Source organism: Heliconius melpomene, chromosome 9 (genome assembly GCF_056956725.1).
Source record: "Heliconius melpomene rosina isolate 202511_hmr_F chromosome 9, ASM5695672v1, whole genome shotgun sequence".
Classification (NCBI taxonomy): domain Eukaryota; kingdom Metazoa; phylum Arthropoda; class Insecta; order Lepidoptera; family Nymphalidae; genus Heliconius; species Heliconius melpomene.
The window spans coordinates 6,034,424-6,050,126 of NC_140397.1; the positions used below are offsets into that span (position 1 = coordinate 6,034,424).

A 15,703-nucleotide genomic window follows, 5' to 3' on the forward strand; every position below is an offset into this window, starting at 1 on the left:
ACAGCCCCCGAGCCTTTCTTGTACGAAAGTGAGAGTTGCAAGTTTCTCGAGTGCACGCTTTTGCGTCGCGTCGGTCGACGTCGCGAATTCGTCTAGCTCCTTTACATATTATTATAATAATCTGGTCGTATTTATTCTTGTATGGGATATTTCTCCGACTTTGGTAGGTAAGCGTTTAGTTGGATGTTATTACTTACCACCTACGTAATCAAATATGTGGCTAGCTGGCTGTTCTACTATAGATATTGATAATGGCATTCAACTCGGCCTTTTACCGTTTTGTGATAACGACCACGCCCACCATTTACATTTATCTACCTCAGAGTGCCAGTAATCATCTGGCGCTAGTTTCGTCACACGAAGAATAGGTCAGGGTTAATATGTTTGTTTTATCGCATCAGCTGTTCTGGCCCCAAGTAGGTACAATGGCGGTCTGATAAGCGGCGGGTTTTTGTAATTGTGTTTTTTTTTTTTCGTTGTTATATTCAGGTCTGTAGGTAGGTAAGACTGGTGGCATCTTGAGAGAGGGGGGTCCCTCCAGATAATAAATAACGAGTTGCAACGATTGCGACCGCCGCCCGAGCCGGGGATAAGGGGGTCTCGGGGAGGGGCCGACCATTTTAATGTCCCGACGCCAGACTTTATATTAAACATTCGACCTTGACAGTGGCCTACATTGACACCGGGACACGCACACACGCCCATTTCTCACGAAAAGAAAAGTTCATTCAGCGTTTGCCACTTGCCTCTACTATAAATAATAGTCACGTGTTTTTAAAACAGTTTCTGACATGAATGCGACTATTTTTTTTTTTTCTTATCTCGTGTGACCTTGTCAATGCCACAGATATTTAGATGTTTTTTTTTTTATATATATATTAATGAAGTTATATCTTTTGTATCTGGTGCACGTTGTTGTGTTGTTGATTGTTTAATTTGTTTAAATATTTTTCGTTATACTGCTTTTCTATACTTACCATTGATTGAAATCAATGCGGATCTACCTTAGCTGAGGCTTTAAAATACTTTATAACTATTTATTATACCTAAAACAACCTTCGCCATATATCTACTTACTACTACAAATGTTTGAAATGTCTTTTAGTACAGAACATCACAAGTTTCTGTCTGCTCTAGCTAGTGTTATCTATATAATACATATATAAAAATAGTCTTATTATATACAATTATATTTTCAAGATTAAAACGCTGCTTAGCCCGCTTAAATACTTATATTAAGTATATTTATTAGAACAAAACTAAAAACATAATCTCACAACAAATATATAATAGTAAACAAAATAAAGAAATCAGCTTCACGGAGATTACATACCGCATACAGCAGGATAGGCAGAGAGAGAAGGGAGGGCAGTGTTAAGACACTCCGTTTCCCATTTTCCGCCGAATCAATAGTAAAATGCACGTAACTGCACGTAAACAACTGAATGATCGTTTACAAAAGTAATTGTTTTAACTACTATACTTATAGTATAAAAGACACACTTATTATACCGGAATTGTGATTGTGTATGAGTAATGTGGGTCAGTGACGAGAATGGAGGCAGGGTCGAGATGCCATTGACGCGTCTTGCGCTTTCTTACGTAATCACGCTTTATTGTCTCAGCGTACGGCGAATGTGAAAATATTTAAAGCTATATTATAATTTGTATGTAATGGACTCTTTCCTTATTAGCTGTGTGTGTTGTGTGTGTGTGTGTGTTGCTGTAAGCTCTTGATTTGTGATCAACTTTGTGTGACTAGTTGGTACTTTATGTGCCCAAATGTTTTAATATATCTTAAAAGTTCATTAAACAGGTAGGTAGGCAGGGGCACAAGTTGTTGGTTCGATTCTCAGTCGAGGAATATTTTCATATCTTCGCTCTGATGATGAAGCAAGGAGCGGCGCTGAGTTCCGCCACTCAGCACGCAATGCCTTAAGTATAGTACACTAGATTCCCTCTGCCTATCCCTGCTGTGAGCAAGATACAGCGTGAAGTTACAAAAAGTTTAATTTTGTTATAAAACAAGCATGGTCCATTTTTTTAGGATATTATTTACTAAAAAGATATCAAATTATTCTAATAGATGTAATTTGAGACAAATTGACTTCGCCTTTTCTGTATATCAATTAACTTAATATTTACTACGTGAAAATAAAAAGCTAAAACTGTTCTCAAGTAGTATAACTTGCTAGTGGCTCGGCAGGCGAGCGCTTGCAGGTGTTCGGTGTTACTACAGAACTGGTCGCGCATCCGGTCCGAGCCTCGCCTGGCGCTCGACAGATGGCGCTAGTGACGTGCCTCACATACTTATGCCTTATTTAAACGGACTTTTAAAGGTTCTGTTGCAGTATAAAATAAACCTTAAAAGGAAATACGAGTTTAAAATAAAGTTAAAAAACATTTAATGGTGTGTTTATATTTGATGATTTTTTTTTCTTCTTTTCTTTACTTTGCTCTTAAAATGTACAATTATGGAATGATGTTATGCAACTAATAGCAGCATATAATCACGAGTCGAAGAATCCGTCCGTAAGCGCGCTCGCTAACCTACTAAAACATATTTCTTTTTATTTTGTTTAGCGCCCGCTCTCGCACCCCACTGCCAGTCGACTCTTGGAACTGGTTTCTCTACCGAAAATTACGATTAATCTGCCGTTCCAGTCGAGTCGATCCTTAGTAGATATTGTGTTTCAAATTTACTTTTTCATAAGACAAAACTTGTGGAATTTGTGGAAATAAAGTATAAAAATATATTTAACTTATCAAGAAAAATCTTATTTGTGTTGTATGTATTTTTTTTATAGTTCCAGGTACTATTTAATTTTTATTTTTTATCTATACTAATATTGTATATTTTTTCGACTGAAATGTATTTTTTTATTGTGTAAATTGTTCAAAATTGATTTTATGATAAGATTCACACGCATACCGTTAGGCTTTTGTTCCATGTCCCGGAGCCGCCTTGGTGGCGCCCGGTGGCGGTGCACTCCGCGTTATTTAGATTTTTTATCTCCTTGATTTACCTTCGCCTCTCGAGTGCGGTGTCTCATTTCATTAACGCTGTTTTCACATAGCTATATCAATAGATTAGCTAGCTATATCAACAGGTATACAAAATTTTTTAAAATGTATATTATCCATTTCTTCATTCTGTTGTCGAGGCAAAGCACAATGCCTCCAGAGTTCGGCGGAAAATGGGGAACGGAGTATCTCAACACTGAGTTCCCTCTGCTTAACCCGCTGTATGCGGGATACAGCGTGAATGTAGAAAAAAAAGTATTTTTACAATGTCCGCAAATAATCGCCAGTGCGCAAATACAAGTGACCCGCATTCCCAACGGGCCACTATTGAACACCGCAACTGTAATGAGATGCACAACGTTATATCAATGTATGTATTTATATGACACCGCACACAATCCGATCAATATTGCCTAATTAATTTGTTAGTCCAACTGGGCGCTAGTGGCTTATTGTGCTCTATTGTTTGGTTATCCTGGTCAGATATAGTGCGAATGTGTTGGACTGTCTCTTTAATCTATTGTATTTGTATTTGTAAATACTATAGTTAAATTGTAATGGAATATTCATTGTTTATACGTCGATCGATATGTAATAATTTATAATCTTTCGCATATAATAATAGTAGTAGGTAAAGAAACGAAAACATACAAGGAATTTCCAATGAACGTTGTTTATTTCTCTATGCGATATATAATTAAATGAATCGAATACGTATAAACCAAAGCCATAGCAGAACTAAGCTGATTTGCCGCGTACGTACGTCGGTGTGGTGGGTGAGGTGAGTGTGTGCGCGAACGAATAACTAACTGGTCTCGTGGAGTCGAGTCGAAGCGAGTCGAGTCGGAGTCGATCGGGTGCGTGCAGCGCTGGCACGGCGCGACCCCCCGCTCGGCCGCAGCGCCCGGCCTGCGCCAGTCGCTGTGCGCCAACTGGAACGCGCGCACCGCTCTACCTACTGCGTCTTGGATATTTCGTGCTCGATCAGCTTCGAACTCTCTACCCACTCGCCGCTCTCGACTACATCGTGTCCGCCCCGCGTGTGTGTGTGTTTGTGTGTCCGTACAGTATAATTGTGCATCGGTGTCACCCCAAGAGGTGTTCAAGACGGCCGTCATCATAAGGCTGCCCGCGAACACAGTGAGTATCGCGCTCGAATAACTCCTCATTGTAAAATGGGACGATTCTTATCTATCGCCGATTCGCGGGTGTGTGTGTGCGTGTGCGTGCGACGAGACGCGAGCGCGCCGGTGTGTGCGTGACATCCGACCGCTGTCGTGTCGTCGTGTCGGTGTGTGCGTCAGCTCGATACTCGTGAATTCTATTTCGTGGCGGTGTGACTTGACTGGGTGTTTGTTTTTATTATCATATGACCGGTGACTGTTGGGAGATTAGGATGATTGTTGTGTGCAGTATGAAATATAAACATGACGATATTTGATATTTCATTCCATGTAGATTCTTATTAAATGGCATAAATTTGTATAATATTACTAAATTACTATTAAATTTAATATATATATATGCATCAGTATGGTATACCATTTTCCAAAATGATGTATATTTGGCGTCTTTGATAAGCTTTCTCTTCACGTTCCGTTTGCCGTCGGAAACTTACGCTGTAGGCGTACTCGCTAAATAGAAATTGTTGGGGTAATCTAGTTTTTTTCCATTACATTCTTGTTATATTGTCGTTTTGACTGATTTTAATGCTTTAATAATCATTATCTTTGTAATGTAATTACAAAGAAACGTAGATTTGTTTCTTATGAAACTGGTTAAAAGTAAAAAAGAAAAATATTTTTATAAAATATTGTGTAAGCTCACAAATACTTATGAAGATAATTTCTCATAGGTATCTATTTGCATTTAAAATGTTCATATAATTATAGGTATAATAAAATATGACAAAGAGAAGTAAAATTATTGCTTACTTCTATGATTTGACGGCTATAGTGAAGTTTATTTAATTTACTTGCACAAAAAAATTAAATACCTTTGTTTTGTATTGCTAATGCAAGAATATTTTTAAGACTAACATGTAGAGTATGTCTAAATTTACAAATTCTTGACAAAATAGGAAAGCTATCTCTCAATATTCAAACTTATATTCAAATATAAGTAACTATACTTCCAATATTCAAATAGGATTACAGGACACAAATCTACATTCCTACCTTACATAAGCTTGCCATTCTAAGATTGGAAGTTTAAAAGTGTGCTCAAATTAAGAAGAAATTATCTAATGTTATCAATTAGCTTTGTACTATACATATACAAACAATTATATTTGTAAATTTTATTTCAAATTATATTATTAGTGGTTTAAAATTAGTATGTATGAAGAGGTTGATGATAGATGACGAGGCCAAAGAGGTATGTAGAGATCGTAGCGATTGGCGTTCCGTTCTCTCTGATATTAAGATACAGCGGGAGGTTAAGTTAAAATTAGTGTATAATTTTGTTTTAGTCTTCTAAGAAACATAGAAATTTGCATAGACGAGCTTTCTTTCGCAATCGACGACATCGAAGTGTGCGTGTTTATTGTGTTCATATGAGAGAGTGATTATTTAATGCGATCTCACGCTCGGCGACATGTCTAATCACGAAATGTCCTAACTGCCCCACAAACGAACTGCCCAGCCAGCTTCTATTCGGACGTCGTAAAACCTACGCCTTTGGAGAAAAGTGACGTATAGCACATTCTCATAATTCCCCGTCGGTCGGTACGTCGTCGGTTCGTACAAATTATACGTACGGGTGTTCGTTGCGTATGTATGTATAGCTATTTATTTAGGTGGGCCGTCATTATTTATGTTGCTTCTCTAACATTTGTTTGGTGGTGTGTGAGTTAAAATCGGAGCAGTCAGCTGATCGTGCTCTGCTGGTGTGTGTGTGTCTGCGTGTTGCGTTCTTCGGGAAACACCTTTCGATGATGACGTGAGGCGAGCTTTGTTTTTAATTGGACAGTAGTAGTGGCATTGTTTGGTTTTTTTTTTTATTATTTTGTTTGTTCCTCTTTATTTTTATTTTTTTTTTGCTCACTCGATACCGTTTAGCGGAATGTCACTATTTTTTTTTTATTTTTGTTTTTCTTTGTTGTTGGCTTGTTTAAGGATTTAAATGCTTGTATGAAATTATACAATTAATTTTAGTTATATAGATGAAAGATGTTTCTTTGTAGACCTAGTAGACTTTAGTTGAATCTTATAACAATGAAATAGGAAGTGTTTTGTCTCAGAAATATAATTGGATTTTCTTAATTTATATATTTTTATACTGTTTTCGTTTTAGTTAACTTTAGTATTGCTCTACCTTTTACTAAAGGAAACAGGCTACAGCTTTTCCATCCGAATTTTGGTTATTTACTTACTTTACTAAACTTACAACAAAACTTAAAAAAATATCAATTACAAAAATTTCTTCCTAAAGATCAGAATTAGACATATTCTAATAGTATATTAATATTGGGTACTAACTCTAAATACATTTTGTTTCTAAATAACAATCTTTTTAATATGTTATTATTTATTAGCAAATATTTTACTTTATAAGTATTATGAATGTAATATGAAATGCATGAACACAGTGTAATCTTTAAGTTAGTACAACGTACTAGGTAAATTTACGTTCATACTCATAAAACCGTCTAAAGTTTCAACTTTATAGTTGCACTTGTAGGATGGAAGCTGTTTACTCTTATAGCTAGAAGCTACAAAATGTATGGGAAAGTTTTAAACTCATACTTAACGACCAGCCCGACAAACGTAGTAGAACTTGAAAAATATCGGCTTGTTTTAAAATAACACTATTCCGGGAAGCGAGGCATGCGAACGTCTCATTTGTAGAAAAACCTCGTACGGCCATGATTACCAGCGCCGACGGTCCGTAGTCATTTTGCTGGCCTTATTTGCCTACCCCCCCACTCGTCGTCGTCGTCCGATGTCTGCTTTTTTTTTAACTGTCAAATGACAACACGAAGCCTTTTGATGATATTTAGTTTATATACCTATACTTATTTGTTTTTCTCGTACACCATTGTTTTTTAGGACAATTTATTGATATGTAGAAATTAGTTTTGTTATAATATGACTTATTGTTAAAATAAAAAAGTCGAAAGGGTTCAAATTCAATTAGTCATCTTCTTTTAAGTGGTCTTCTACATTGTCTGTATAGATTGGAAGTTGTCAGGGAAAGTTGGACCCCAGGTCGCTCACCCGGTTAGAAATAAATAAATAATGAGGGCCGGTATTCGACAATAATAATTCACCTCGATCAGCTGTTTCCTTATCGACTCGACTAACAAACAGGTGGTTTATAAAGAGTTTTATATAAAGTTTGCTTATTTTCATAATGTTCATTTTCTTCTTAAGGCTTTGAATCTTTTTCATATTGGAAAAGTGATAGTTTTTAATGTTTTTGTTGTGGGGGTTGTTATACGAAATATGTTTTAGTACTTTGCCTTTTTATCTTATTTACTTACAGGCTCAGTTTCGCAAGAGTAAGAGTTTTTATGGTATAAGTATTTAGATAAGCAATAAACCTAGTAACTGAGATACCTACATTCGATGCGTAGTTCACATAAAATAAGTCAGTAGATCAATGTCGGCACATGATTAGGTTATCTTTGAAATGGCAGTTGAAAACGATTGGGTGTTCTACTGTAGTATAGACTGTAGTACAGTCCTGTTTATAGACATAGACTAGTACTCGCTGTGCACTCGTCGTCGTACAGAAGTGAAAACAGAGGCGTAGGTCGGGCAGGCTGGTGGCACGTTCGCAGTAATTGGCCGAGGCCTGCCGCGTTTAGGGCGCACGCCTGAGAGGCAGGCAGCGTTTCGCTCTCGATACGGCGCCGGATCGCGGTCGCCGGTGACGAGCCGGTTATGTAATGTAAATGTTTACTTACGTACGTACGTACGTACGTATGTATGTACGTACCCACCTACCGCACACGTGCCCGCCGCCGCCACGTGCTCCGAGAACACTACTAGCCTTGTGAATTATTTATTTACGAGGCAACAGTTTTCGCACGCCGGTCGTCGAACTCGGTCGAGAATGATCTTGGCTTTTGTCGACGATTAATTTCTCCATGTCCTCGGGTGACATTGTGTCACCCTCTTGTGTTGGCGTCGTCGTATACGTTTATGTACATGTCGTCTTCGTATATATTAACATGCGTCACAGCGATGCGTCGAAATGTTTCCAGTGTAACCGTAATTCTTCTTTAGTGTTGTACTTTAACGTGTAAGTGTAACACATTGTGCCTGTCAGCATGTATTACATGGTTAACGCATTAGGCTGAACTGTGTAAATGCTTCGATTCGTAAGTGACATCAGATTTGAAATAAAATGAATTCCAAGTAAAAGAATCTGAATTGGACTCTTAAAATTATTTTAACTTACCTTCAAACTGTATTCCTAGTGGGGTGGTCAGGGACGACAGAGTGCCAAACGCTACGATCTCTACATATCTCTTTCGTCTCGTCCACTGTCATCAACTTCTTCATACATAACACATAGGTGGAGACATTCTTTTCTATACCTTCTTCCAGTATCTTTGATACTGTGTTTTCGAAGGTCAAGCGAGGATTCCCCCTACCTCTCTTACCGCTTGAAAATGTTTAAATATCAAATTGATAATTGCGGTATTGAATTCCACCACTCAACACGCGATTCAGCGAAAAGTGGTAAACGGGACTACACTAGGTTCCTAGTTTCCTATGTTTACCTGGCCATGTGTGGGAGTCAAATGTCAGAAATGTCTTAATGAGAACGGGGAGTCTCAACACCAAGTTGTGAGGTTCCCTTCTCTATCTTGCCATGTGCGGGATACGACGTGAAGCCCAATAAGTATGACTAAATGACATAACTGTCAATGACAAATTAAGAGTAGTTTACGTTTAAATCATACCAAAGGTACAACAATTTCTATCTGGAATCTTTGTATGAAGTTTCGAAATGATTTGAAATTATGTTTAGTGGATAATGATATCACGTAGAAGTCTGAACGTAGTGAAAGCTTATTAAGTTTAATGTTATATTATATTATTTTATCATATCTCGAAATTATTAGAGATTTCATAAGAATCAATCAGTTGTATGTTATGAGAAAAGTTCTTACTTTTTTTTACTGATGAGTATTGATTGACAAATAATATATTTCTTAATGGGTAGTTGGCTCTACTATGTATAAAGAAATAAAGATACATAGTAGAGCCGAGTTGTATGTTCCTTTATCTAGGTGTGTTTAAATTTGCAATGGCTCGTATCGAGTGAGCGTTTCCAGTTTATTCGAATCAATTCTGTAATACAATGTAGAATACGCCCGCTTCAGAGAGCACAACACACACAGTGCACACACAGCACATACAGTACTGTATCTAGATAAAGCCGCCCAGCACGTTCCGACAGCTTCCAACAATAATAATTAATTGACTCGTCCGTTCGTTATCGTGCTTTTATATTGACGTCCCCGAGCGAGCGAGCAGGCGGGCGGGCGGGCGAGGCGCGCTCGGAATGAAATTTCCATAAAAACTTTTGTGCTCCGGACGTTGCGAGCGCACGTTAAAATCGTCGGCTGGCAATAAAACGGCGGCCGGAGCGGCGAGGCGCGACCGCCCGAGCGTGCGTGCGACAGGGACGCACGACGGATAATGGACCCGCCGCCAAATGGAGAACGCGCCGCTGCGTCGAGCGAGCGCGCGCCCCCGCCCCGCTCCCCTCTGCCCTCACCCGCGCGCGCCCCCCCTCGCACCGCCCGCCGCCCGCCCGCGCCTCGCTCGCAGTGTGCACAGTGTGTGCCGATCTCGCAGCTTTATTTTACGATTCCGTTTCAACTAATAGCTATAAAAGCTTCAACTCTGCGTTACTGCACTTTGCTTCCGACTGACTGGGAACTAGCTCTGTGTTCCGGTAGTTTGTGTCGCTTGTGTCGGCAGTGAACGAAACCTACCCGCGATTGATTTACGATCGACGGACCATTGCGTCTCCGTTACTCCTCCGTTGCTCCTCGCTTTGAGACGGTGAGTGCGGCGACCGGTGACACTTATCTTTTTGCTCTCCTTTTTGTTTTCCTACAGTAAAAAGTGTTACGGCTAATATTAATATTATTACACAATTGTTCATTGAGCTTTTGTTTGTTATCGTCGATTTTAATCATAGATTATGCAATGTTTATGATTTTTAATCAGCTGTCATTTTTGATAAGATTTTTCATAACGTTTTACGGGTCAGAATTTATTGTCAAATACATTTTACTATTACCTAATATTGCTTATTATTTAATATATAATTTGTCTTTGAGTATTTAAAAATGTATTTTAATTATTCTTTAGCAATTTTACTTGCTTACTCATATTTTAGTTTATCTGTGTAAAAAATCCTTTGTCCCAAAGCACCTCATTAACAACATTTGGTACTTTATCACACTTTCGAACGGGATACACACTTTAATAGCTTTATATGATAAAAAACTTAAATGAAATTTGAACCTCAAATATGCATTTTATAACCCACTCGCACCAGACACAAAATGTCTCTGATGTGTGAGTGATTGACTCCTTTCTATAAGAGTAATTGGTGCTTACTTTAACTATAAAGCTAATACTAATATAAAACTAATACTAATTAGTGTCTAAAATATGCCTATTCTTCTTCTTCTTCTTCCTGGCATTAATCCCGGCTGTAGCCAGGGTCTGCCTTCCGTATATAAAAAAGACATTTTTGAAAAGTTATTTGACGATTATTTTAAGGTTTTGAATTATTAACACAATAAAACAACCATGTGGCGAATTAATACACTGTCAACAAAATCTTCATATGTTCTAAACACCTATAATAATTAAGGCGCATGTCGGCTTTAATAGAAAATTTACGTATCTGCAAATACAGTCAATATATCTCTCACTTTTATAATTGCGTGTATAGAGATACAAGTTCGTATTTGTAAACTGAAATGTTGACTAGTAAAATAAAATATGTTTTGAAAGAACGCAATCGGAAGAAGATATCTGAATAGGGTATTAAAATATGTCCTGACTTGAGACTTGGCACATTTGTGCAACACATATTACCCGAATGAGAAATTACATTTAGATCTTTCATCTCGAAGAAACTGGGGGTCATCAGCAGAGCGAGACGGTACCTCACGCCAAACCGATTGACCCCTGTATAGGGCCCAGGTTCGGCCTCATATGGAGTAATGTTCTCATCTCTGGGCTTGTGCACCCCAGTATCTTGAACCATTTGATCGCATACGACGTAGAGCCGTTCGAATCATTGGCGACCCAATGATCTTAACACTTTGGCTTTGCGTAGAGACATCTCTTCGCTGTGCGTCCTAACATAGTGCAAATTTACTTTTAAAAGTTTTTAGTTAAGTTATTTTAATTGAAGTTTATTAATATTATTTTTTATATTGTTTTTTAGGATCTGACCGGTCAGAACAGCAATGATTCGGGCGGCAGCGGCGGCGCAGGACGCGCTTCAACGCCGCACTTGAGGCCCACGCCGAGCCCCACCGGCTCGAGTGGATCGCGATCCATGTCACCGGCTGTCGGTGAGTGATGACTTTTTACATACATATATATTTTTACTTATGTACACATTCATAATATATTTAAAGTAATAGCATCCATTTAAACACATACAATGTATAAACCTATTAGATAAACTACTGCTGTCGTTGAAATGACTCGACAATTGAAAATGAAAAAAAAAATGGAAAAAAATTGAAAATAGTAATCGAGAGCGTAGTTCGCCAGAGTCGTAGTTTCACCGAAGGCGTGTTGATCAGATTCATTGTGCATACTTCGTCACTAGCAGACGCGGGCTTTCCCGACATTGACCCACATACAGCGGGCGCCCAGAGTACACCGTATTTTGCCCCTTTTGCGGGCGCGAACCACCCACCACCCACCTTATGTACGAGCGTGGGGTGGTCGCGGTATATAGGGTCTCGTGAAAAACTTACCCCCGCCGGCGAAGAGCGTCACTCCCATGTGCTGGACCATCGGCCTCCCGTTTATTCTCGCCTTACAAATTTATCCAAATTAGGGCGAGACTGCCCCAGACTTATATACTGCCGATGTAAACACGAAGGACTCGAGAACAGCTGATTGTTGACTTGCTAATTTTTTTGCACAATATTGTTAATACAAGGACTAAGGGCTCGTTTTTATAAACCGCTCTCAAGTCTGAGATCGATCTTGAGGTGCCGTTTTCAATCATGAATTATATATCTATCAATGAAAACGGCATCTTAAGATTGATCTCAGACTTGAGAGCTATGTATAATACGGGCCTAAGATCAATTATAACCCGATGTCAGAAGAAACAAAACGTTTGTACGGTACTAATAAAGTAATCGGTGATATTTCAAAAAAAATAGAGCTCATAATAAGTACTCGTATATAATCGATGTACCGTGTTTAGGGTAATATAAAATCACTTGCTCAATTGGCGGGCTTCCCTCAAATCGTCCTTGGTGGGGGTCACCGACTGGGGTCGCTGTTATACCTCCACTTAGGTTTGTTTGACTGTAAGGACCTAGATATTTGATCTCAAGGCTGGCAGGGTTCATTCATGAATAGGAAACAAGGTCGACGGTAATGTGTTACGTAAGTTATTTTATTATGTTTCGTTTCGCTTGTGAACTGTTCGGATACGGATGGATGTCGTATTTTTATATCGCTAATATTTTTCATACCACGTGGTAGGTGTTGACACGTTTTTGACTGACTACATATTTAATAGCTTCATAATGTGTTTTCATATGTGTATATGAAACCATAAAAAACAGAGAGAATCTAGTGTTAAGACACTCCGTTCCCGTAAGACACTTCTGTTCTCCATAACTGCGTATTGAGTGGCAGAACTCAATTCCGCGCTTTGCCTTGACACCAGAGTGAAGAAATTAAATTGAATATTTCATTGCCTCGAGTGGGAATCGAACTCACAACCTGTCGTGTTTATAGTTACACGCATGTGCGATACAACTGGGTATAAAAATACTTTGACTAATGTATTCTGAATAATATTAAGAGATCCAATTCTGTTTTATTTAACGTTAGATATGATATCATGAAGTATAGGTAGGTATACAGAATTTACAAAGGACCTCTATGTATACATTTATCCGTTACGTCCACAGTCATCAAAACTTATATTACTTATACTTTTTCTGAAAAAAACATTTTCCAATAAATCCTCATACATAAATGCAATTTATAATCCCTTTTACTTTCATTTCTCATTATATCACTCTTCAACTGGAGTATGTCTCGAAAGTATAATTTTTATCACGGCGAGAAGTAATCGTGTTTCGTTAACGTCGACGATCGCCGAACGCGGCTTTCTCAAAACATGAGGCTGGCTATACAGCACAGCGCGGCCTGGGCGAGCGGCGACTGAATACTCGAATACCGGTTATGTGACCGCGATACACCTTCACCACGAACCTCGTTTCGTACGATACGAAACTCTATGTATTACTTACAATGCTGCTTCGGTCTCTACATGTTCACTGCGGGCATGGGTGAAACCAGCAACGTAGAGTTTACTAGTGTACCAGTGGAATAGCTGCCCCCTTTGGTTGTTAAGCTGGTGGAAGTTGAACGTGACGATATGACGTCAACCGTTCGGCTCGCCGGACTCTCGACTCTCGATAAACACACTGTGAATGTGAAGTCTCATTGGATTGGATGAATTATATGAAACGATCGGGGTAAGAGTTGTGCTTGTGAGTGGAAGATGGGTGTTTAGAAGTGCCATAATTTAAAAAGACATAATTAAATTGTCTTTATTCTTAGGAATGAATGAGGAAAACTTTTGCATATTTAATTTGGAATATTTTTTTCTTTCCTTTCATATGGAATATGTGCTAAGCCGATCGCTATCACCGTTTCATATTATAAAAATGAAGTTTATCGGTCGCATTGTGCCCGTTTCCAATCCAACTTCATCGTTATTTTAACACAATGAAGCCGCAATACCGCAACCCGACGCGCTCGAAGGTGAATTGCGTATTGTTCGGTGCCCGTGTGCTACGTGACTTTCCAAATGGACTTTAGTATTACATATATAAGGTTTCTTTTGCTTTGAATTATCGTCTAAGTGTTGGAAGTTAATTTTGCACCTTATTTCTACAGTCTAAGTTAGAATTTACGATATAGTGGGATCGGTGTGTTGTGTTGCGCTAAAAGCATTTCGCAGTCGGTCCGCTCCGCGTGTCGGGCAGTCGGGCTGGAATGTCATCAACAAAGATAAGTCGGTGCTGGACTTTGCCAAACTCTACTATTTGTTTTGTGGTATATACCTACGTAGATGTGTACTAATATGTAAAGTAGTTATTATCTCGTGATTGATTTCCTTGGTGTATATTCTAGGTTCTTTTTTTGGTAAGCGAACATTCCGTTTTTTATCGTAGTTAAAATTGTTTATGGACTTTTCTTATATTTATAGAATGGCATAGTCCAAACACAATTTTAAAATGCTTTTAATTTAACTCCTTTATGTGTGTTTGTGTGTCCGTTTAACATGTTTTATATTCATATTCATTTGAAGTTTCTTAGTTTCCGTTTTTTCCAAATTGGCGCGAGAGTAAAACTTAACGATTTAGATAAAACATATTGAATATGTATTACTTATAATAAAATGTATACATTTATATTTAATTTCACATTACCTCATTTAATATTATAATTTATTTAATTAGTTGATCATTTGGATTCTTCAATTCTTGCTTATTTAAAGTTATTTCTATGCAAATAATTATGAATCATTTATATGGTCTTGTAAATATAATAGCTCTACATGTTCAAGAAGTATAAAAGAAAGACGCATCTTTGAAGACTCTTTTCCTCCTTCCTTTTGTGCTTGCTCTATGTCACAGTGACAAATCTAAAATGAAATTTAGAGAGGATTTTTTTCAGTCATTGTTATACAAGAATCTATCTAAAAGACATGTATTAGATAACTAACTTACGAAATTAGTTTTACCTTTTATATAATGCGAAAATTATTGTAAAAAATTGTTGAAATTAGAAAAAACCTATTTTTTATTTACTATGAAAACTCAACCACTAGAAAATGAAATTGTACTTAATGTGTCTATAAGTAGATTGTCCTCATATTAAAGTCGTTGTGTGGTGCTGTAAGTGTTTATAGAGGCAAAGGTCAAGTCGTTATTAAGTATTGCTTGTGAGGTTTCGACACGTGAAATTGAATTTGTAACCTTTCACTGGAACATTGCGAAGTCAATTTTGGGAAGTAAAGTTCACGAGGACGTACTTTTGTTATATTTTATTTGTTATAAAGTGAATTTTGGGACATTTGTTTTATAAATTATGAAGCAATAAGAGAGAGAGAGAGAGTTTTAGACACTATTTTATATGATATTGTTAGGATGTTTAAGTAAGTTATCAGTTAGTTGGTACTACTTTAATTTTGTGAAATAAGACATGTTCATGAACGTGACTCGTTTTGTGCCATATAATTTTAGGTGTAATTGTCATATTAAACTGGAAATCGATTCTGTCGGTTTTTAATCATTATTGCCATAATATGTCTTTTTTAAGGACAATCGTAGGGGAGGGGCACAAGCGTGAATGCGACAGCTTGTTGGTTTGATTCCCGCTCGAGGAAATTAAATGTTTATTTAATATTTTCATTTCTTCGC

The 15,703-nt window shown here is 37.8% G+C and overlaps 1 protein-coding gene across 9 annotated transcripts in view; it reads left to right on the forward strand.

The window, feature by feature from the left end:
* The window catches only part of osa (trithorax group protein osa), an 86,315-nt gene that overhangs the window by 48,224 nt on the left and 22,388 nt on the right, over positions 1–15,703 (forward strand). For 8 of the 9 annotated variants that reach the window (XM_085189812.1, XM_085189816.1, XM_085189818.1 and 5 more), the window contains exon 5: positions 11,455–11,584. In XM_085189812.1, coding sequence (XP_085045938.1) covers positions 11,455–11,584 — 130 coding nt within the window. Of the gene's footprint in view, positions 1–9,836; positions 10,050–11,454; positions 11,585–15,703 lie in introns of those variants that run through there. The other variant, XM_085189821.1, reaches the window with a different exon arrangement.